The sequence below is a fragment of the Aquarana catesbeiana genome, linkage group LG12 (genome assembly GCF_042186555.1).
Source record: "Aquarana catesbeiana isolate 2022-GZ linkage group LG12, ASM4218655v1, whole genome shotgun sequence".
Lineage (NCBI taxonomy): Eukaryota > Metazoa > Chordata > Amphibia > Anura > Ranidae > Aquarana > Aquarana catesbeiana.
The window spans coordinates 57,000,161-57,024,319 of NC_133335.1; the positions used below are offsets into that span (position 1 = coordinate 57,000,161).

The window sequence follows — 24,159 nt, forward strand, 5'->3', positions numbered from 1 at the left end:
CAATGCATACACCGCTCCTAAAGCACCCCTGCCCATTGAAATCCATGGGTAGCGCTGCCGAAGCGGCGCTTTGCGGGGACTATTAACCCTTTATTCGTTCAAAATGCGTCAGTAATGTGCCACTAAAACTAGCAGCGCTTTACCGCCGATGCCCCCGCGCCCTCAGTGTGAAAGTGCCCTAACAGGCTCCTGCAGCGGGGCTGGATGCTGCATGTGTCTGTTGCTGGTGCGCTGCAGGCGAACACCACCATGTAAAATAAAACTTCTTCATACAAAAACAAGAAATGTAAAAGAAAAGCCCAAATCATGCATTTGATTAAAAAAAAAAAAAAAAAAAAAAAACCCTGTTCGAAACACCAGTCTTTGACAAGCAGACGATGCAAGCCTATTCAGAATTGGTCAAAAAGACCATTGATTTTGAAAGTGCAGTTTCCGCACAGTTATGGGGCATAACAGCATCTTCCCCAGACTAGCTATTTGCTCTTTGTTTGAACTATTTTCTACATTTTTGATCTAGGACTGTTGCACTGCTTTAGCACACTTGCATCAACGTTCATTATGTCATGCCTTAAAGTGGTTGTACTTACAGACCAATTTTTGCTACAGGTAAGCCTATAATAAGGCTTACCTGTAGCTACCCGGGTATTGCACGGGTTAGGAGATATCCCCTGTATTTGCATGTGCCGACGTCATCGGCGCACTGACACAAACTGAAGCACTGGCACGTATGTGCCGTTGCTTCAGAGAGTGTGCCGTTACCGCGCGCATGCGCGGGAGTGACTTCAATGCAGCTCCGGCCAATCTCAGCGCCGGAGCTGCGATACCCGGAAGTGATGTTGCCAGCCAGTGCCCTGTATGGGCACCGCAGCGAGGGCTTCGACCTCAGGTGAGTATTACATAATTAGCTAGTATGCTCTGCTTATTAGCTCATTATGCATTTGTCTTGCAGGTGTTCGTTTTTTGCTTTTTTTTTTTTTTCAAAGTGGGCTTACAACCACTTTAATGCGCATTGCATTAGGGCAACCCATTCATTTAAATAGGCTGCCTAAAGCACCACAACTTACCAAAAATGCACAGGCAGCATACAAGTTATTTGACTGCTGTGCGATGAACTGTAACGCAAGTCGATGGTTTGAATCTCAACCGGTCCCTGCTGAACTGGCCAACATTGAAACGATCTATGACAGACAGTGAGAAGCGGTCGTATTGCCTGATTTAACCTTTGAAAGCCAGTAGTTGCAGCATGGCCCCATTCACTTGGCAGCAGCCTCTGCAGAAGAAAGGGGAGTGGTAAAAATGTGGCGTGACCAAATGTTTCTAAGGGAAGAGGAGGGGTCTGGGCTTTTAAATACCTGTCACTGCCTATTGTTTGTGACAAAAATAAAAGTGAAAAAAATAAATAAAATAAAAAAATTGTAGGTGCCCGTCCCCCCCAGGCAAAGACGCTTTGGATCCGCATGCATGCAAACGGTGATCGTCCCACACAAGTGAGGTATGACCATGAATGTCAGATCATGGGCATTAAATCTAGCACCAGACCAAATGTGCAAATCTAAAGTGGTAACCTGTAAAGGCTTTTAAAGCGTCGCCTATAAATAGTAAAATTGGCCGTTGCATGGGCATGTGGAATTTTAAAGCATGACATGTTTTGTATCTATTTACTCTGCGTACCATCTTTTCTATTTTACCAAAAAATTGGGATAGATAGAGATAAAGTCCCCCTCCTTCCCCTCCATTATAAATTCAAAAAGGGGTATTTTTTCCCAAAAATTTGTAAATAAATAACCACTGCACAAACAACGTGCGACATGAAAAATTGCAACACCAGCCAATTTATTATCTAGGGCCTCTGTGTTAAAAAATATGTTTGGGGCTTCTAAGAAATTTTATAGAAAAAAAAAAAAAAAAAAGCCCCCGTTCATTCCTAAAAGCACACCTGCCTAATAAAATGCATCAACTTTTCATATTTTCAATGCTGTGATTTTTTTTTTTTAGAAACAGGACAAGTAGATTGTGACCCAGATTTAAACTGGCCATACATTATACAAATGTTCTTGTTCAATTTCCTTTCAACTATGTAGTACAAGAGCCTGCCTGATTGCAAGCAAATTAAAAGCGTTAAGATTTAACAAAACCATATAATATGGAGGTCAAATCTAAAGGAAAACTGAATATTGAATGGCCAGTCTTAGTCCCTCAGACAAGTAGTTAAAAAAAAAAAAAATCCACACCCCTGTGACTGGTTGCTAGAAGTTACTGTGCAACACTAGTCACTTAAAAAGCAAGAACAGAAACATTTATAGAAAGGTGCCATATCACATATGACTTGCGCCCATTGTTATGCTATCCACCAGATGGAGATATAAGAGCTCAATTGAAACCATTGCACCCTTTAAAGCCAGACAACAACCACCCAGCAAAATGCAGCATCCATTTTGTATGCAAGTACCCTTTACAAAAGAACATGCAACCAGCGATCCCTATTCTAGGCCTGCAACCAGCGATCCCTATTCTAGGCCTGCAACCAGCGATCCCTATTCTAGGCCTGCAACCAGCGATCCCTATTCTAGGCCTGCAACCAGCGATCCCTATTCTAGGCCTGCAACCAGCGATCCCTATTCTAGGCCTGCAACCAGCGATCCCTATTCTAGGCCTGCAACCAGCGATCCCTATTCTAGGCCTGCAACCAGCGATCCCTATTCTAGGCCTGCAACCAGCGATCCCTATTCTAGGCCTGCAACCAGCGATCCCTATTCTAGGCCTGCAACCAGCGATCCCTATTCTAGGCCTGCAACCAGCGATCCCTATTCTAGGCCTGCAACCAGCGATCCCTATTCTAGGCCTGCAACCAGCGATCCCTATTCTAGGCCTGCAACCAGCGATCCCTATTCTAGGCCTGCAACCAGCGATCCCTATTCTAGGCCTGCAACCAGCGATCCCTATTCTAGGTCTGCAACCAGCGATCCCTATTCTAGGTCTGCAACCAGCGATCCCTATTCTAGGTCTGAAATAGGCTAAAACAATCAATGTAATAACCTTTGGTAACTTCCAACCCAGAAAATAAGAGATACGTATATCTTTGTGACTCTCACTCGTCTTTCAAGTCTTGAGTAAGAAGCCAACATACGGCTACATCACAGCCTGAGAAGCTGTAAATAGCACAGTGGGAGACTGCCAACTGTTTTAGATCTGATTGAAGAAAAGATTTATTGATTGAACAATGCTCTGGAACATTACAAAAGCCTGGTCTGAGATAACCATTGAGCCTATTGTTTGTGCTGCTTAAAGCCTCAGGAGATGTGTGAATGGCAATTTACATTAGCTGAAGACATCCAACGTCTGTGGCTTCCAGTAATTCTAAGGTTGTGACACCTGCCACGCGAACAAACTTTCCACAATAGACCATTGTTATGTTACTTAGATCACAGAAACAGGAATTGAAATAAAAAAAAAAAAACTGCAGACAAATGCCAGCAAACAGAAAATATGCATACAAAGTTACAGACAACAGCTGATCATACACTAGTAAATTTTAGTTTGAAAACGTTATGAAAGTTCTAAATACATTCGAAGACTTGACAAAAGACAATACTTCAAACAATCTTTTCCTTTTACCGTGATTTTGGAGTAAACAGACTTTCCTGAACAAAACCCACATTCACTCTTCAAGGAAACCATTTTCCATCCTGTTGGCTAGCCCAACATTAGAGAATTCTCCTTCACTGACTATAGCTGGATTGTGTAACATCTATACCATCCTCACATGACCATCAATTCCTAAGAGGCAAATCTACCTATTCTAGTGAGAAACTCACCACCAGAAGATCATTTCTACATGCACATTTGAATAGGCTCAGCACACAACCCCCGACACAAACAAGCCTTTCTTGGGATAATAGCAATGGGCCGGGAATATCAAGCCGACTCTTCCCCATAGAAAGCTTGTATAAAGGCACATTATGGTAATCACACACGGCACCAGACGCCTATTGCTGATGAATGTTGTATGTGGCGGTCGGGGTAAAGACTTGTTAGGACATTCCCAGTCAATAGCTCCTGATCTCAAATTTAAGATCTATCCTCTGCCAGGTCTGTTCACACAAAATGGATCATCATTAGCGGTGCACCGAAATGAAAATAGCGCTACCAAAAATTCAGGATGCCAAAACCAAACTATTCGTCTTTTTGGCACCTTTTGAATCGGCTGAATTTTTGGTGCATATTTTGCAAACTGCACCAAAAAAAAAAATCTCCCCATTGAAAACGCAGCAAAAACGCATAAAATGCACACGTTGCGCTTTGATGCATTTCTTTGAGTCACATGACCTATGAAAAACACCATAAGCAAGGTAAAAATTGTGCTAAAATGTGGGCGTTTTCGGCAGCCATTATCGACACTTTTTCTTTCAGGCGATAATTTTTGGCACATTCGGTACATCACTAATCATCTATTGTTTTCAATTGGGTCTGTTTTTCTCACCAATACATCATCAAAAAGTCCTACATGCTACATTCAGTCAACTCTCACCGGCATTTTGCAAACCCTTAAGGCTGCATTCACACTTGATCGCAGGCGCAATGGCCGCCGGCGATTTCAAATGGCCGCAAAACGAGGGAAGCGTTTGCAATGCTATTACTTTAATCACATCTACTTTTTGCTGCTCCGCGGCAAATCACAATGCTGTCTTCCAAAAAGGAACATGAGCTTCTTTTGAGCGGTAAGCGTCTCACAGCGCAATTTACTGCGTAGTTAAATCGCAGCACGATTGGGGTGCCATTAGAAGCAATGACATCGCAAGCACACCCCGTGTTTTGCGGCCATTAGGACAAAATCGCAGCGATTGCGCCCACGATAACGTGTGAATGCAGCGTAAAGCAAAACAAAAAAGGCAATACTTTTTATTTTGGATAGAGCAAAGCCAGCCATAGATGGATCAAAGTTCAGCAGGGACCAGCTGAATTTTGATCCATGTATGGGTACCCTGTTGTACACAAGTCGATCTATCGATTGACTTGTGTACAACCAGCCTGTTGGGTTTTCCCAAACAATTAGTGCTACCGGCTATAGCTGGCAACACTAATCATTGTGTTCTGAAAGCAGGGAAGGCCCCCTGACGGCAGAATACAATAGCACTGCAGGAGGGATTCAGTGCTGATGGAAAAATAAAGCAACTTTCTTTCCTTCCACCCTTGGTAGTTGCAGGCATCATCCCGGTACAGTTATTTAGAGCCAAACGTCGGCTCTCTTGTAAAAGCAATCCTACCAGCTAACCCCTTCCATCACCTTCGGTGTCTATCAGGCTGTTGCATCCCACTGGGACCATACTGACCAGACCATAGAGACAAACAGACCATAGAGACAAACAGACCATAGAGACCAAAACCGATTTGTCGCTATGATATAGGGAACAGGAAGCAATGACCTTACATCACTTCCGGTTTACCTAGATGTAAATGGCGCTAGCAAAAAATACTGAATATTACATGTAAATACAAAGTGCCAAAAAAAAAAGGCCTGGTCTTAAAGGGATACTAAAGTCTCAAGTTTTTTTTCTGTTAAAAATAAAAATCCTCCTCTTCTTGGGTCCCTCTTTGGTGCTCCTGGCCCCTCCCCCCCTTGAGTGCCCCCACAGCAAGCAGCTTGCTATGGCAGCACCTGACCAGGCTTCAGCTCCCTGTGTCCATTCAGACACGGAGCTGCAGCCTGGCCCCGCCCCCTCTCTCTCCTCATTAGCTTACTAAGAGCAAAGGGAGCCAATGACGCCTCGTTGCAGTCTCAGCCATTCGAGAGAGAGAGAGAGAGAGAGAGAGAGAGAGAGAGAGAGAGAGAGAGAGAGAGAGAGAGAGAGAGAGAGAGAGAGAGAGAGAGAGAGAGAGAGAGAGAGAGAGAGAGAGAGAGAGTCCCAGGCAGCCGAGTCTCTCGTCTAACAGCTGGATCGAGAGGGAGTTCAGGTAAGTATTGGGGGGCTGCTGCACAAAGATGTCTTTTTATCCTAATGCATTAAAGTGTAAACCCGATTCATTAAATTTGAGCTGGGCACATATCTGTAGTGTTTTCTTATCTCTCTCCAAAACACTTTATGTACATGGCACGTTGTTCAACCTCAACAATTTACCTTGACAGCTAGAAATCAGCATCTAAAAACATCCGTGTTTACATATAGAAGCGTGTAACAAAAAAATTATTTTTAATTTTTTTTTCAACATGAAAATGTCTGTAAACAAAATGTGTTTAGCAGTGTTTATAAGCTGTTACAGGCATTTGGTGTTTCAAATGCTTCTGAACATCTGTCTGATCCCATTTTTTTGCTTTCCACAAAATGCTTCTAAACTCAACTGCCTAGAAATGACTATAAAGGACCCTGTGTACATGTACTGATAAGATAAGAGGACAGTTCAGGGGCAGCTGAAAAAAAATGCCCAACTGCTCCTAAACCTTCTTTTACCAGTAGCAGTGTACATGAGGCCTTACTCCTGTGTGTGTCATTCTTCTGTTATCAGCATAACTTCTGACAAGTTCTTTGACAACCAAGATAAAACCAGCCTGAAATTTGTGTTGGGGTGGGTGCTATAAATAGATTAGCAGAGCTCATCTTGTCACAGCACAGCTCTACAAGTCTCTGCCTATGTGGAGGGAGGGTGTGTGCCTTTCCTCCAATCAGCTGTCACACAGTGTTTGCCAAGAATCCACTCCTACTGCTGAATGAGGAAGTAAAAATTCTAACACAGTCTAAGAATTCTAAAGAATATAGCAAGCTGAAGACAGCAGATATACATGTAAAACTTATGTAGGGAGATTATTTCATCTCTGTGTATCATCGGAGGCTGTTCACTTCACTGGGTATAGGAGAGGGTTTACATCCACTTTAAGTTAAAAAAAAAAAAAAAACGAAACACAAAAAAAACTTCTGCCCTCACAACCACTTTAAGTATAGCCTGGAATTCCACTTTAAATTCAGTACAGCAATCCTCCAAGTTCTAATTCATTTCTAGCTTACGCAAACTAATCTGATTTCAAAGTTTGTAAGCTTACTTTTTGAAGATCCCACACATTTACTCCCTTGAATTCTATGATATTTATTCATTATATCCTGTGAGTAGGCACTGCTGTGTCACACAATTGGCAGAGCCTGCCTTCTGAACTAGAGGTGCTGAGAAGAGGGGTCAGTACAGGAATCACTACTTCCAGGCAGCAAAGTACCATGGGATATGTGGTGCTTAAATTTAAAGTAAACAGCAGAGCTGCAAAGCATGCATGGAATCCAGGAAGTTGTAGAAAGATGGCCAGCAGACAGGCAACACTTACTACACGTAAGGAGATTTTTCAAGAAAGCTTATATTACTGGACTGTCAAATATAATTTTTTTGTATTGCTATTACAATGCTGAGGTTATAAAATGAAAGTGTATTCTGTGGCTAAAGAACTCCTTTACGGAGCATTGCAATTTACAAGAGAAAAACAAAATTAGTGACAATAGGCCTTGCCAAAAACATCCAATGTTTATCAATTGCTGGCTGCTGCTACTACCTCCTGGAGACATGAATTGCTTCTGTTCAATTACTGATTGCAGCACCTGCATCATACCTTCATACGTCCTTCCTTTTTTTTTTTTAAATGGCAATAGCACAATTATTGCACTTTGTGCAGCCACCAGGTAGGATATGGCTAGTCAGGTTGGGTACACCATGCAATAACATGTTATTTCAAAACTGTCTAGTCAACACTGTGCAAGACAGTATAAAAACACCTCAGATAAGTAGATATAACCTAGGCAGGAAACCTATTGTTTAGCCAAGTTACCTGCTGTGCTCTTTTGACCCACACAGCTTTGCCCTTTTTATTTTCTTAAAGAGTGATTTAGTCTGCTGAATAAACAAATAGCTGTAGAAGTACATACTCCCTATCAGGGCAAAGGTTTAAAAAGTGTATACAAATGAAAGAAAACAATATATTGCAGCTTCCCAGTTCTTAGAGGTAGGGACTGTATTTGATTTTTAAGGCTTTTTCTCTTTTAGGGTGCACTCACCTACAAATGCACTCCACACCGATAACATGCAAAAACCCCGGGCAATCAGCTGAGGGAGGCAAGCATTGGAAAGCTGCCTGCTCCTGCAGCTAACCGTGGCCATTCTCGTGTCACTGCCTAAGAAGTGATCACATGAGCCCCGGGTGCAGATAGCCTGTGTCCAGCAATTCGATTGGACGTCAAATTTTGATTTGGTTTTAGTCATAGTCTTTTGACCAAAACTGCCATTTTAGTCATCTGAATGGTTTTAGTCATGTTTTAAACAACTAAAATATCCAGTATTAAAAAAAAAAAAAAAAAAATTGCTTCTTGACAAACAGAAGTGCAGCTTTAAAATATAAAACAGAAAACTGTAAACTCCATTGGCTGCAATGCCATTGCACATATTACCCGAATATAAAAACGTTAAGACCCCTTTCACACTGGAGGCGTTTTTCAGGAGCTTGTAGTGCCTGAAAAATGCCTTGTGCAATCCCAGTGTAAAAGCCTGGGGGCTTTCACACTGGGGAGAAAAAAGTCCTGCAAGCACTGCTCCTAAAGCGCCCTTGCCCATTGAAAGCAATGAGAACAGTTAGCCCATTGAAATCAATGGGCAGCGCCGAAGCGCCTGCAAAGTGCCTCGGCGCTTTAAGCCCTTTATTCGACCGCTAGTGGGGGTTAAAAGCACCTGCTAGCACCAGAAAAGCACCATAAAAACAACGGTAAAGCCAGCGGCCCTTTACCGACGCCCGGGCGCTGGCAGTGTGAAAGGGCTCTAACAGTTCTCTTTTAATAAAACAATTATCAAGTAAGGCCCCTTTCACATGGGGTGGACTACGCCTGCACAGCACGGAATCGGTCCATTGATCCCCGCTGAGAAGGTGGGTGGCTTGTCCATGTCTGCTCACTTATGTAGAGCGGAGACAGCCTGCTGTCCTCTATGGGCGGTCAGATATAAACTGTCATCTGATCCATCAGATGGATGGGGAATGATCCCCCAACAGTCTGTTTTTACCAGGTAGGATCGGATGTCGGCGGGAGTCAGAGGACACATGTCCGTTGACATCTCTCGCTCCATAGAGGGCAATGAATGGTCCAATCAGGTGCACCAGAAAAAAAAAGAAAAAGAAAAAAACACAACACCTGACTGGTTCGCGTGAAAGGGGCCTAACATCTTTTTAAATAAAAAATAAAACCAAGTTTCGGAAACAAAACAAGACTATTGCTTTTTGACGTCAAATTTCGATTGGTTTTCGTCCAAGTCTGACTATAATGCAGTTTTAGTAATATTTTAGTCATCTGAATTGAAACGGAATTTTACTTTTGTTTAGTATTTGTCACTGAAAACATGCAGCTCAAGAAAACGATGACAAAAATATTTTCGGTGACGAAATGAACACTGCTGTCCAGGGCCAATCACTTGCATTTGAGTGCTGCATGAGCAGATGTGAATGTATCCTTCCTTCCACTTAACCTGATAGTAACACCACTCACTTAATGGATGTAGGTCACCCTTGGACAGGGAGTGTATTAAGACTGCGGAACACCTTCCCCTCTCCTCTAAGATTGGGGGGGGGGGGGGGGGGGAGAGTGTTCTGTAGTCTTAACACACTTCCTGATAATATTGCTTAAAATGTACAACTTTTACTGCTATATGGAGCTCCATCAGAAGGATTCCCCCTTTACTTTCTGTTCTGGCATCATCATTTTTAAAAAATATGCCTGCTCTTTCTTGCCAGATTCACCATTCATAGAAGCCGTACTGCAGCTTTTATGTATTGAGGAAGATACTAAACTGTAAAATGTGTTCCTTGTGTTGATTTTTTTGATTTTAGTTTAACTAAAGACAGGTACACACTACAGTTTTTCTTGGTCGAGATCTACCCTGCTGAGCTGTTGTATGTTGGGACTTGAGGGCACCTGATACCTTTTATAGAACGAAAAATTACTTTTTACTTTTGTGCATCCTGCAGACACACCCAACCACTATCTAGTGTATATGACAAGCCTAATGACCTAGGTTACTGTTTACAAGAGAAGACATCATTTGGCATTCAGTACATTTTATGGTCTCATTCACACGAGTGACAGGCACAAAAGTCCATACACCGTATATTGCCTGTTTGTTTATGTGGCTGGAGCCGCTAAGTACTGCATGTAGGCAGCCAATGCAAGTCTATAGGGGCACAGGTGCTGGTCTCAATTTAACAGGCGTTCAGGTGTGGGTGAGCAGCCCCCCGAACACACACACTGCCTGCATTCAGGCCTCTTACTCCTGTCAAATTAGAACGAGTGGCTGTCTATACAGCCATTGCTTCCCCATAGACTGACATAGGTTGCCTGAACATGGCTCCTGTGACAAACAAAAGGTCCATTCATAGTGTACAAGCCTCACCATCCATGTGAATGAAGCCCAATATATCTGCTAGGGGTCGACCGTTACCAATATTCTGGCTGCCTTTCAGGCCGATATCAGGTGCCCATATTCTGTAGATTTAAACTTTATTCATTTTTACACTGTCTTTTTTTATTCTCTGTTATTGCTGTCACGAGGTAAACATCCCTTGTGACAGTAATAGGCATGTACTTTTTATGGAGAGATCTGGTGTCTATAAAGACCCCAAACACCTACACTTGAAAGTATTCAAAACATCAAGATTGGGGTTTTTGAATACTTTCTATTTTTTAAAACTGGCGCTTTTAGGATGCCAGTAATCTGGAAATTATGTCATGACATCGCTTCCAGGTTACTAGATCCGATAAAAGCCAATGTCCCCTCCCGCTGCTTGTAATAACAGCCAAGTGGCTTCTGAGCCACATCAGTCATTTCAAGAAAGCCAACCACCCGCTCTAAAGAACGGTATATTAATAATAATAATAGAACGGTATATTAATAATAATAAAAATACACACAGCAAACAAATTAAAGGACACGTGCACTTTTAGTAAAACGTTCCCTAGTCTATACCCTAGATCCCTAACCTGAACAAGAAGACAGCTGCTCCAGATAGATCTTTGTTCCAGCATGCCCTTCCATGGATACATCTGTCAGGGCACGCCATGATTTGCAGTTTTATGGGTATGCCACATATAGTGCTTGCTAAGGACATTTTGCATAATTTAATGAAGTCAAGGACACACAATAAACAAAAGGCCAGAAATTGAATAAGGGCTTGGACATATTTCTAAAAAGAGCTGCTGCACAAAAGATTAAAGTGGTTGTAAAGACAGAAGTTTTTTTTTACCTTAATGCATTCTATGCATTAAAATAAAAATCCTTCTGTGTGCAGCAGCCCCCCCCTCAGCCTGCCTTACACTTACCTGAGGTCCCTCTCTGTCCAGCCATCCGAGATTTTCTCTTCCAATTGGCTGACACACAGCAGCGGTGCCACTGGCTCCCGCTGCTGTCAAATTCAGCTAGACAATCAGGGGAGAAGATCTGTATCTGAATGGACATGGGGAGCTGTGACTCGGCTCGGGTGCCCCCATAGCAAGCTGCTTGCTGTGGGGGCACTCAACAGGAGGGAGGGGCCAGAAGCACAGAAGAGGGACCTGAGAGAAAGGATCTGGGCTGCTCTGTGCAAATCCACTGCAACAGAGAAGGCAAGTATAACATGTTTTTTATTTTTAAAGGGAAAAAAATAACGAGACTTTACAATCACTGTATGATGCCAACAGTATATCCCATGCATCCCTCTGACTTCCATCAGCTTCTTCGCACATTATAAGGGCTCACTTTCACAGGCTGCTGGGTGTTAACAAAAGGCGGTTGAGTTGCAGTCTTACTTCCATCTGAATCTAACACCGAAGCCAATGGGGGGATGGGAGCTTTACACAAAACAGCTGAGATGTTCTGATTTACAGCTAAAAATATACTGCTCACCGAACGCAACCTATTTCAGCGAATGGCTCCCTCTGTCAGAACACAACTAGTGGTGCACCGAAATGAAAATTCTGGACCAAAACCAAAAATTCAGGATGCACTTGGCCAAAAATGGTCCTATTTTCTTTCTTTCAGCAAAATGCAGATAAGCCTATTTTCAGACGATTATTTTCAGCGGCCAATATATTGGTGCACCCCAATTTAAATAAATCTTCGCCAACATGCTGAGCTACAGTAAGCAGAACAGTATCATAGGACAAGTGTGCAACTTCAGAACCTTACAAGTAGTACACCTGTATATGACAGTCAAAAGAGCTGGCAGCTCAAAAGGTTAGAATCCAATCTTCTTTCTTGAAAATGATGTTGGGACAAAAAAAAAAAAAAAACCAGGAACAAAACAGTTGACGCGTTTCAGCCTCTGCAGGCCTTACTAGTTATGGCCAAGTTTTTTACCCCAACATCATTTCCAGTAAAGAATAGATTCTAACCTGTCCAGCTGCTGGCTCTTTTGAGCACCTATGTTATGTACCTATGGCTTGCAGGATACCAACAAAATATTTAACCTCATTTAAAATAGGATTGCAGGGTGCTAGTGCTATCAGTGTTTGTTTTTACACCTGTGTATGCCTATGAATGAATTAAATGCAAATGCAAATGTAAATAAACACCATTGCATGAATGAGTGTGAACACCGCTCTAGGTCAGTCTCCCATCTCTGCCTCCACCAACACACTATCCAGGAGCTGGCCCAGTCCATCATGGATTCCAATAAGCAAAAAGTCAGTTTGGTCGCACGGCCAGTAAAATCACCTTTTATATCAGTAAGTCCATAAAAATGATTTCAACCAATGAGCGATGGAAAAGCGCTAAGTGAGCGTGAAGCGCGTTAGCTGGTGATGCTGTTCCCCTCTATTTTGTGTTGTTGGAATTTTGTTTTGAACTTGCGGAAATAAAGGTGATTTTACTGGATGTGCTGCCAACCAGACTTTTTGGTCTTATTGCCTTCATTTCACACCACCACTGAGTGCACGTGAATTTGCAAATACCCGAGATGCAAAACATGGAACAAGCTCTACAGAATACAATTGTCAGTATACCAAAATTCATTGCCGCATGGTATTAGGGCAAGTCCTCATTCCTTTGTCCCATTTCACCTACAAGCCCCTATAAGCATTGAATGCTCCCTACATTCAACTAAACCCTTTGTCACTTCTATTCTTTTCAGAGGCTTGAAGTCAGGCAAAATACATGCTAAAGAGGCATAGCCCATGACTTGGTGCATGGTGAAAACACCAACCATTTTAATGTAGTGACAATCACAATATGATACAATGAAGCATAAATCATGCACCAATTTAGTGTAATTAAATGGGATCATTTTGAAAATCAAACATCCATTCACCCTTCATTCTTTATATGTAAATGGAATGGAAAGTCAGTGCTCCCAAGGACTTAGCATAAGGCCCAGAGTTAGTACCCTATATAAATGCAGCTCAGTTCTATACACTGACTGATTCCAGAGATCCTAGACAACTTTGTTTGTGGCACCAATGTCATGGCTTGTAAGCACTGAATGAAACAGATTTACTAAACCTGGTGCACACAGAATTTGGAGCAGCAGTGAATAGTAACCAATCCGCTTCCAGGTTTTATTGTAAAAGCTTAATTGAACAAGCTGAAGTTGGAAGCCGATTGGTTACCACGCACAGCTGCACCAGATTCAGTATATCTCCCCCTTGGTCTCAATGGACCCCCATGCTGAGCCATAGTGACAAAGCATTCTAAGGCCCCTTTCACACAGGCACCTCCGCTAAGTGGTATTCACTTGCTTAACAGGGGATCTCTCCGCTTATACCCGCTGAGCAGGCGGATGATAGGTCCATGTCCGCTTCACTATGCAGAGTAGACATAGCCACAGTCCCGCTCTCCCCTATAGGGCAATCAGATGGATGGAAAATAGGACCACCATCCATCTGTTTTTTGCAGACAGGATCACATGGTGACGGGTGCCAGCTGACACGTGTCCATCAACATCCACCACTACATAGAGAACAATGGAGGGTCCAATCAGGTCTGCCTGAAAACACACAGACGGACCCGATCAGACGGTCCGTGTGAAATGGGCCTTAAACTACCATCAAAAACACAAATCAAAAGATAGTATACCTGTTACACTATACACAGGGCAAATCTTATTGCCTTGGTTTAACTGTAGGACTGCAAAATTCTCAAGTTGCCAAAACCTTACACTATGAAACATCTCTATTCTTTACGGTTTGGTCTCATTCACACAACATGCAATCAAACTCAGTTCTAAAGTGCACTGTAATGACACTGAAAACCCATACTGAATCACACAAAATGGCATAACTGCACATTGGTGTGAGCAAACCCTCGTTGGTTACAGACACATGAGGTCAGCAACAAACACTGTGGAGACATCTCTTTACTGATTCCAAGCCCCTGTGTACACCAACATTTGCCCTCAGAGTGATAAACCCATATCCTATATTGTGACATTTGCCCACAATGAAGTGAACCTGTGTCCTGTGCAACGGTGTATGCCCACCATATGACCCTACAGCCCGCACTATGGTGTCTACCTACCATACAACTGAAGCCACATCCTGTACTACGGTTATCACCCTCCATGCAATGAACCCATGCCCTGTATTACAGCATTCTCCCACAATGCAATGAACCCATGCCCTGTATTACAGCATTCTCCCACAATGCAATGAACCCATGCCCTGTATTACAGCATTCTCCCACAATGCAATGAACCCATGCCCTGTATTACAGCATTCTCCCACAATGCAATGAACCCATGCCCTGTATTACAGCATTCTCCCACAATGCAATGAACCCATGCCCTGTATTACAGCATTCTCTCAACTTACAACAAAACCCATGCCCTGTGCTATGGCATTCGCCCACCACCATGCAACTGAACCTATAATACAAACAAAAGGACAACCACCCCAACCTATAACTGGCCTTTGCAGCAAGCAGAAAATGGAAGAGCGACACATCAAAAAACAAATTACCGGTCAGCCTGCAACAAAGTAAATTGACCCCTTCTAAAAGTTTACATTAAAACAGGGTGGATATGATTTAAATCACTAGTAAAAAGGCTTCATTTAAATCATAATTTTTTTAAAGAGCAACTGTCATCTGTGTCCCGCAGTGGCTCCTCCTGACACACCGACAGTCCCATTCATTTTAATAGGACGGCTGGTAATGTGGCAGTGACACAACAAGGTGAGGGACATGGAGACAGCAGGTGAGTGGATGTCCACTAACAGGCGCTGCCCATGATGGATCTGAAATGACAGGTGCTCCTTAAATGTAAGGACTCAATCTTGCTGGTGGTTAGAATCTGTATTATTTGCAAACAAAATGAAGGTTTCCTATTTAGAATAAGCTGTCGGGTTAGTAAAACAGCGATATCAGAACCGATTCCATCATACAGTTTGAAGTGTACATAGATATGCAAAACAATGGGATAAAGGAATATTCCTTAACTTTGTTTTATCTCATGGTTACTGTGAAATTGTGTGAATGCATCAATGCAGTGCATGTTATCTCAGCTTGCATTCATTTAATGAGTTTACCAAAATAGTAAATATTGCAGAATATACAGCCTCATAACTAAGCTCCATTTCATGCTGAATATACTAAATTATTAAAGTATCCTAAATGGAAAACGATTTTTAGATAGATTTTTACTCCAAAAGCATTTTATTAAAATAAATGTAATAAAAAAAAAAAAAAAAAAAAAAAAAAAAAAACACAGGTTTTATTTTTTAAAAATCATTGATTTTTATCCACCCTGCTTTAAAACCGAGGGGTTTAGTTTGCACACATTTGCAAATACATACATAAGCTGCAGGGGCCATGTCACAGTACCCCATGTACTGCAGTTCTAACGCTAGAATTGGAGTTGGAGCACATACACTATATTACAAAACACAGTCACTTCCAGCGCTAATAGGTCTTCCAAGGTGTGGAGTAACAGATATCAAATAAAATGGTGGTGTGAAAGGTATATAATGGTATCCAAAACTTGGTGGATGCTGCCTTCCTCAGATGGGGTAATCCGAAAGGAACTAGGCTCTGAGGAAGGGGGTGCGCCCCCGAAACGCGTCAGCTGTACCCCGTGTTCTGTGCATGTCCATGCATTGTTTTTATGGTCTTTTGTCAGTTGCATTTTGAGAGTACCCACTTTTATTATTAAATTATCTTTGGTAATGCACTAGGTGTGCACGCCTTGCATTTCTGTTTTTCTTGCACATACACTATATTACCAGAAGTATTGGGACGCCTGCCTTTACACGCACATTTGGGGTGGAGGACCTTTACTGGCCTGCACAGAGTCCTGACCTCAACCCGATAGAACACCTTTGGGGTGACCCACTCCTAATCCTTGTGGACAGCCTTCCCACAAGAGTTGAAGCTGTTATAGCTGCAAAGGGTGGGCCAACTCAATATTGAGAGCTACAGACTTAGACGCCATTAAAGTTAATTTGTGTGTAAAGGGAAAATACCGGACAAAAAAAAACAAAAAACAGGGAGAAGAAATTTGAAGAAGAGGGGAAATTCCGCCATCTGTAGTGCATGTGACAATCCAGTTCCCTGTGGGAGAGGGAACAGTACTCATCTCAATTCAACTTTAACACTAACGGTCTCCTGATGCTACCGCCCAGGGGCTCTGAAAGCCAAATTTTGAAGATGCACTTAGTGTGTCAACATGTGCTATCTGCCATCACAGGATATCAATGTCACTCCTCACACGGAGTTTCGTTGTAACCAGACGTCATCAGGGGTGTGACCACGTATAGAAGAGTTGATTTTATATATATATACACACACACAAGATCAGGAAGTGTCACAAGAACTAGTAATAAAAAGAGATGAATTAAATGATCTATTAGAACAGGAAATAAGGAAAACCTTCAATAAATTCAGGTGTCCCAAAACTTTTGGTAATATAGTGTAAATAGATTAAGGGCAGGGAGAGCTTCCTCTATCAATTAATATATAATTGCTCCAACTCCGCAGACTCTCAAAATTAGAGTTAGGACCGCAGTACACTGGGGTGACGTGGCGTGACCACTGCATCATATGTATGTATTTGCAAATGCGTGCAAACTAAACCCCTCTGTTTTACCACGAACTGTTAGAGAGGACAATTCAGTTTGTTGCAGACTGGCAAGTGAGTTGTGAATACTTGTTTGTAGTTTTTGACATGCAACTGAACCCATATCTTCTAGATTGTAAGCTCTAAAGAGCAGGGCCCTCTGATCCCTCCTGTATTGAATTGTATTGTAACTGTACTGTCTGCCCTCATGTTGTAAAGCTTTGCTCAAACTGTGGGCACTAAATAAAAATAATAATAATCCGAGCTACAGCATCCCAGACATACAATGGAGACCACGTCAAGTGTTATAGCATTCTCCCACCACTGGACGTGGGTTCCATAGTATGCAACGAACCCATTCTCACAACTTAGAACAAAACCCATGTCCTGTGCTATGGGCAATCCTCCACTACCATGCAACTGAGCCCACATTCTGTGCTACAGTGTTCATCCACCATGCAACAATCCCATGTCTTGTGCTTTGGCATTTGCCCACCACCATGCAATAAATGCATACCCTATGCTATGGCATTCTTCAACCATGCAATGAACTCAAATCTTGTGCTTCAGCATTCTCCCAACATACAATGGAACCCATTCCCTTTGCTATGGCACTCTTCCACCACTGTGCAATGAACCCATATCCCGTGGTACAGCATTCTCCTACCACACAATGGAACTCATATCCCGCGGTACAGCATTCTCCCAATATACAATGGAACCCATATCCCGCGGTACAGCATTCTCCCAATATACAATGGAACCCATATCCCGTGGTACAGCATTCTCCTACCACACAATGGAACTCATATCCCGCGGTACAGCATTCTCCCAATATACAATGGAACCCATATCCCGTGGTACAGCATTCTCCCAATATACAATGGAACCCATATCCCGTGGTACAGCATTCTCCCAATATACAATGGAACCCATATCCCGTGGTACAGCATTCTCCCAATATACAATGGAACCCATATCCCGTGGTACAGCATTCTCCCAATATACAATGGAACCCATATCCCGTGGTACAGCATTCTCCCAATATACAATGGAACCCATATCCCGTGGTACAGCATTCTCCCAATATACAATGGAACCCATATCCCGTGGTACAGCATTCTCCCAATATACAATGGAACCCATATCCCGTGGTACAGCATTCTCCCAATATACAATGCAACCCATATCCCGTGGTACAGCATTCTCCCAATATACAATGCAACCCATATCCCGTGGTACAGCATTCTCCCAATATACAATGGAACCCATATCCCGTGGTACAGCATTCTCCCAATATACAATGGAACCCATATCCCGTGGTACAGCATTCTCCCAATATACAATGCAACCCATATCCCGTGGTACAGCATTCTCCCAATATACAATGCAACCCATATCCCGTGGTACAGCATTCTCCCAATATACAATGCAACCCATATCCCGTGGTACAGCATTCTCCCAATATACAATGGAACCCATATCCCGTGGTACAGCATTCTCCCAATATACAATGGAACCCATATCCCGTGGTACAGCATTCTCCCAATATACAATGGAACCCATATCCCGTGGTACAGCATTCTCCCAATATACAATGGAACCCATATCCCGTGGTACAGCATTCTCCCAATATACAATGGAACCCATATCCCGTGGTACAGCATTCTCCCAATATACAATGGAACCCATATCCCGTGGTACAGCATTCTCCCAATATACAATGGAACCCATATCCCGTGGTACAGCATTCTCCCAATATACAATGGAACCCATATCCCGCGGTACAGCATTCTCCCAATATACAATGGAACCCATATCCCGTGGTACAGCATTCTCCTACCACACAATGAAACCCATATCCCGTGGTACAGCATTCTCCCACCATACAATGGGACTCATGTTCTGTGCTTTGGCACTCTCCTACCAACCTGCAACTGAACCCACATTCTGTGACAGTGTCTTGGCACCATGCCATGAACCCATGTTCTGTTCAAGTTCACAGTTGGCCTCAGATCTGTGCAATATAGACAGACACCACTCCACACATAAGACAACAGGGCTCATCTCTCTGCCTTACCCATGGTGCCACCTTTGAACACCAACATCCTGGTACCTTTGTGATCAATGAAGTCCTGGAGTGCAGAGAATGGATCTGTGTACAGCCAATCACAGCCCCCCCCCCCCCCCCCCAGGGAAGCGAACAGAGACAACTTTTCTAACACATCCCTGCTCCTTCTCTATTCACTTTAGGAAAACATTAGAACCCTGGTCACATTATTATAAAGCAGTTTACATCCCCTCTAGGAATCTTATGTCCCGGGAAAAACCTGAATTGTACAGCTGTCACCAGATGAAGACAAATTTCTGTAGGCGCCATTTAGACCTTGCAATTTTGAATTGCGGGTGGAAATCGCTGCAAAACATGCAGTTCACGTTTGGGTGCGATTCATTCTAGTTGACACCACAAACGCGATGCGATTTTGCTGCAATTATCACATGAAAATGCACCTTTAAAATCATGTAAAGCTGGTCACCCAATGAGGTGCAGGAGCTTCTTCTGGGTGACAACGCACATAGGGCTAGATTCAGTGGGAAGCCCTATGCATGACACATGAAATCATACTCTGAAAATCATGGCCAGGACCTTACAGCAGTCACCAGAACCAAAGACAAATCTAACACCTGTTCTCGTGACAACCGTCTTCTGCTCACTTCCTGGTGCATCCCCTGGACTGGAAGTGAGGGATAATCTCCCCAATGGGGACACAGATAGAAAAGCAGTCTACATGTCCTCCAGGAAGAGAGTCACCCTGTGGTCCATTGCCTCCCAAATTGTACAGCTGTCAATAGATCAAGAAAAATCTTCTACTGGGGACACCTGTTCTGGTGTCCCCCCCTCGCTTCTTGTTGTAGCCTCCTGGACAGGAAGCAAGGGGAAATCTCCCCATTGGGGGACACAAATGGTCATGTTTCGTAAAGAACTGTGCCCCTTCTGGAAAGTGTCCCCCTGTATATAATAAAAGAAAAAAAAAAAAAAAAAACTTACAATGGTCACCAGTACAAGAGCTGGGAAGGCATTTTCCACATGTTCTTTTCCTTGCTTTCTGATGCATCCCCTTGACAGGAAGTGAGGGGCAATCTCACCAATGGGGATACAGATTGTGACATTTTGTAAAGCAATCGATTGTCTCCCGAATTGTACAGTTGCCACCAGATCAAGAGAAATCTTCCACTGGGGACACCTGTTCTGGTGACTCTACTTACGTCCTGTTGCACCTCCTGGACAGGAAGTGAAATCTTCCAGAATGGGAACACAGAGGATCACATTTTGTAAAGCAGTCCGTGTTCCCTCTAGGACAAAAGGACACCTGTTCTGGTGACTCCCCTGACTTCCTGTTGCACCCACTGGAAAGGAAGAGAGGTGACATCTCCCCAACAAGGACGCAGATGGTTACATTATGTAAAGTAGTCTACATCTCCTCTTGGAAGAGAGTCACCCTGTGGCCCATTGTCTCCTGAATTGTACAGTTGTCACCAGATCAAGGGAAATATCCCACTGCAGACACTTGTTCTGGTGACTCCCCTCACTTCTAATTTCATCCCTTGGACAGGAAGTGAGGGGAAATCTCCCCAATGGGGACACAGATGTAAAGCAAACTTGCATCCCCTCTAGGAACTGTCAACCTGTGCTACAGGAAAAACCTGAATTGTACAGTGGTCAGCAGAACATCTTATAATGGAGGTACCTGCACTTGCGACTCCCCTTACTGCCTGTTGCATCTCCTGGACAGGAAGTAAATGAAAAACCTCCCTAATAGAGAACACAGATGGTGACATTTTCTAAAGCGGTCCGCATCCCCTCTAGGAAGTGTAAACCCTGTGACCCATTGTCCCATGGAATTGTCACCAGGTCAACAGAAATCTCCCACTGGGGGACACCTGTTCTGGTGACTCCCCTGACTTCCTGTTGCATCCCCTGGACAGGAAGTAAATGAAAAGTCTCCCTCATAGAGAACACGGATGGTGACATTTTGTAAAGCAGTTGACGTTCCCCTCAAGGAAGAGTCACCCTGTGGCCCATTGTCTGCGGAATTGGACAGTTGTCACCAGATCGAGAGAGGGGGGTGTGTGTGTAAACAAAGGGGATCTGTCTGTGGTGGGTATAGATGTGGTGTAGTGATGGGGGGGGGGGGGGTTAAACAAAGGGGGGATCTGTCTGTGGTGGGTATAGATGTGGTGTAGGGATGGAGGGGGGTGTAAACAAAGGGAGATCTACCTGTGGTGGGTATAGATGTAGTGTAGGGATGGAGGGGGGTGTAAACAAAGGGAGGTCTATCTGTGGTTAGTATAGGTGTAGGGATGGAGGGGGGGTGTAAACAAAGGGAGATCTATCTGTGGTTGGTATAGATGTGGTGTAGGGATGGAGGGGGGGGGGTGTGACAAAAAAGGGGGATCTGTCTGTTGTGGGTATAGATGTGGTGTAGGGATGGAGGGGGGTGGTGTGTAAACAAAGAGGGATGTGTCTGTGGTGAGTATAGATGTGGTGTAGGGATGAAGGGGGTGGTGTGTAAACAAAGGGGGATCTGTCTGTTGTGGTTATAGATTTGGTGTAGGGATGAGGGGGGTGTAAACAAAGGGGGATCTGTCTGTGGTGGATATATTTGTGATGTAGGGATGGAGGGAGGGTGGTGTGTAAACAAAGGGGGATGTGTCTGTGGTGTGGGTATAGATTTGGTGTAGGGATGGAGGGGGGGGTGTAAACAAAGGGGGATCTGTCTGTGGTGGGTATAGATTTGGTGTAGGGATGGAGGGGGGGGGTGTAAACAAAGGGGGATGGGTCTGTGGTGGGTATAGATTTGGTGTAGGGATGGAGGGGGGTGTATGTAAACAAAGGGGATCTGTCTGTGGTGGGTATAGATTTGGTGTAGGGATGGAGGGGGGTGTATGTAAACAAAGGGAGATATGTCTGTAGTGGGTATAGATGTGGTGTAGGGATGGGGGGTGTAAACAAAGGGGGATGTGTCTGTGGTGGGTATAGATTTGGTGTAGGGATGGAGGGGGGGGTGTATGTAAACAAAGGGGGATATGTCTGTAGTGGGTATAGATGTGGTGTAGGGATGGGGGGTGTAAACAAAGGGGGATGTGTCTGTGGTGGGTATAGATTTGGTGTAGGGATGGAGGGGGGGGGGATATGTCTGTGGTGGGTATGGATTTGGTGTAGGGATGGAGGGGGGGGTGTAAACAAAGGGGGATGTGTCTGAGGTGGGTATAGATTTGGTGTAGGGATGGAGGGGGGGGTGTAAACAAAGGGGGATATGTCTGTAGTGGGTATAGATGTGGTGTAGGGAGGGGGGGTGTAAACAAAGGGGGATGTGTCTATGGTGGGTATAGATGTGGTGTAGGGATGGAGGGGGGGGGTCTGTCTGTGGTGGGTATAGATTTGGTGTAGGGATGGAGGGGGGGGGTGTAAACAAAGGGGGATGTGTCTGTGGTGGGTATAGATGTGGTGTAGGGATGGAGGGGGGGGGTCTGTCTGAGGTGGGTATAGATTTGGTGTAGGGATGGAGGGGGGGTGTAAACAAAGGGGGATGTGTCTATGGTGGGTATAGATGTAGTGTAGGCAGGGGATCTGTCAGTGGTGGGTATGGATTAGGTGTAGGGATGGAGGGGGGGATCTGTCAGTGGTGGGTATGGATTTGGTGTAGGGATGGAGGGGGGATATGTCTGTGGAGGGTATGGATTTGGTGTAGGGATGGAGAGGGGGGGATATGTCTGTGGAGGGTATGGATTTGGTGTAGGGATGGAGAGGGGGGGGATCTGTCAGTGGTGGGTATAGATTTGGGGGAGGGGGGGGTGAGATCTCACCTCTCTGTTGAAGCCTAGCTCTTGCATGAGCCCGGGGCCCCCCACCGTCACCTCCAGGATCTCGGTCGGCCTGTCCCCGTAGTAGTGGTAGGGGTCGTGCTCCCCGATCTTCTCCTGTTTGATGGCGCCCAGGCCGTGCAGGAAGTCGTGGTTTGGCGGGGAGCCGGGCTCCTTCTTCAGGATCATGTCCCCGGGGCTCGGTAGGATGGGGGGAGGCGGAGGAGGGGGTAGTAGGTCGGAGCCCAGGCGGGCGAAGGTAGTGACGGGCGGGAGGTGGCTGAACATCAGCATGCTGGGGGGAAAGGTCGGCTCCATGGCCGGCGGCGGGGAAAGGAAGGAGGGGGGGGGGAGGAAAGGGAGGGGGGGGGGGACCTCTCCGTGAAGGTGAAGCGAACGGAGAGAGGCGGCTGCTGAGGTAAACCGGGAGCGGAGCGCCGCACTAAGTCTTCACACACATCCTTCACACGACCGCCTCGCCTCCGTCCACCGGGGGCCCGCACAACACCCTCATGGACCGCTGGCCCGCACAACAACACACGACGCCCGAAAGCTCCACAATAGAAGCTGCTGAGGAGCCGCACTGCGCAAGCGCGCCCACCACACAGCCGCTCACTGGGCATGCGCGGGCCGCGTACGGCGGCAGCTACGCATGTCCTGCGTCCCGGGACCGCCCACTGCGCCTGCGCGCGCCCCCGCCAGCTCTCGCGAGGCGCTACGACGCTTGGCGCTGGCCGAGGCGCATGCGCAGCGCGGGGCCACTGGGCTTCCGATTGTGTTGTGTCTGGGCGTTCGGCCTTTGCATTGTTTTGTTGCAGGTTGGCGTGCTTTGTGCGGGAGGAGCGGGGTGCTGCGACCGTTATAGAGGTCAGCCGAGGAAGTGAGCGATGTGATTTGGTGAAATGGGGTGTATAAGTCAAACAAACACATTTATCATTGGAATAAAAGCCTCAAACAACCACATTGTGTTTTCATCTTTTATCTTTACATTTATTGTATGCTTCTTTTATGTATTTTGAGCTCCTAAGCTCAATTCACACCTAACAACGCCCAAGCGTTGTTTTTCACGCTTTTTTTGGAGCAATGCAAAAAAAAAAACACGTCAAAGTAGCTCCTTGTTCCATATTTTGGTGCGTTTTTCGACGGCACACAACAAAATGCCCGTCTTTATGGCGCGGTCAGGGTGTCATTAACCACTTCCATACCGGGCCTATTCTTTTTGATAATTACTCAGAACCCCCAAACATTATATTTTTTTTTTTTTT

The 24,159-nt window shown here is 44.6% G+C and overlaps 1 protein-coding gene across 1 annotated transcript in view; it reads right to left on the reverse strand.

Moving 5' to 3' along the window:
- LOC141114262 (zinc finger protein 281-like) overlaps positions 1-23,519 on the reverse strand; it is a 61,184-nt gene extending 37,665 nt beyond the window's left edge. The window contains exon 1 of the mRNA XM_073607845.1: positions 22,898-23,519. Within this exon, the coding sequence (XP_073463946.1) occupies positions 22,898-23,212 (315 nt within the window). The 5' untranslated portion in view covers positions 23,213-23,519. The remainder of the gene's footprint in view (positions 1-22,897) is intronic.
- Between the last annotated feature and the right edge of the window lie 640 nt (positions 23,520-24,159).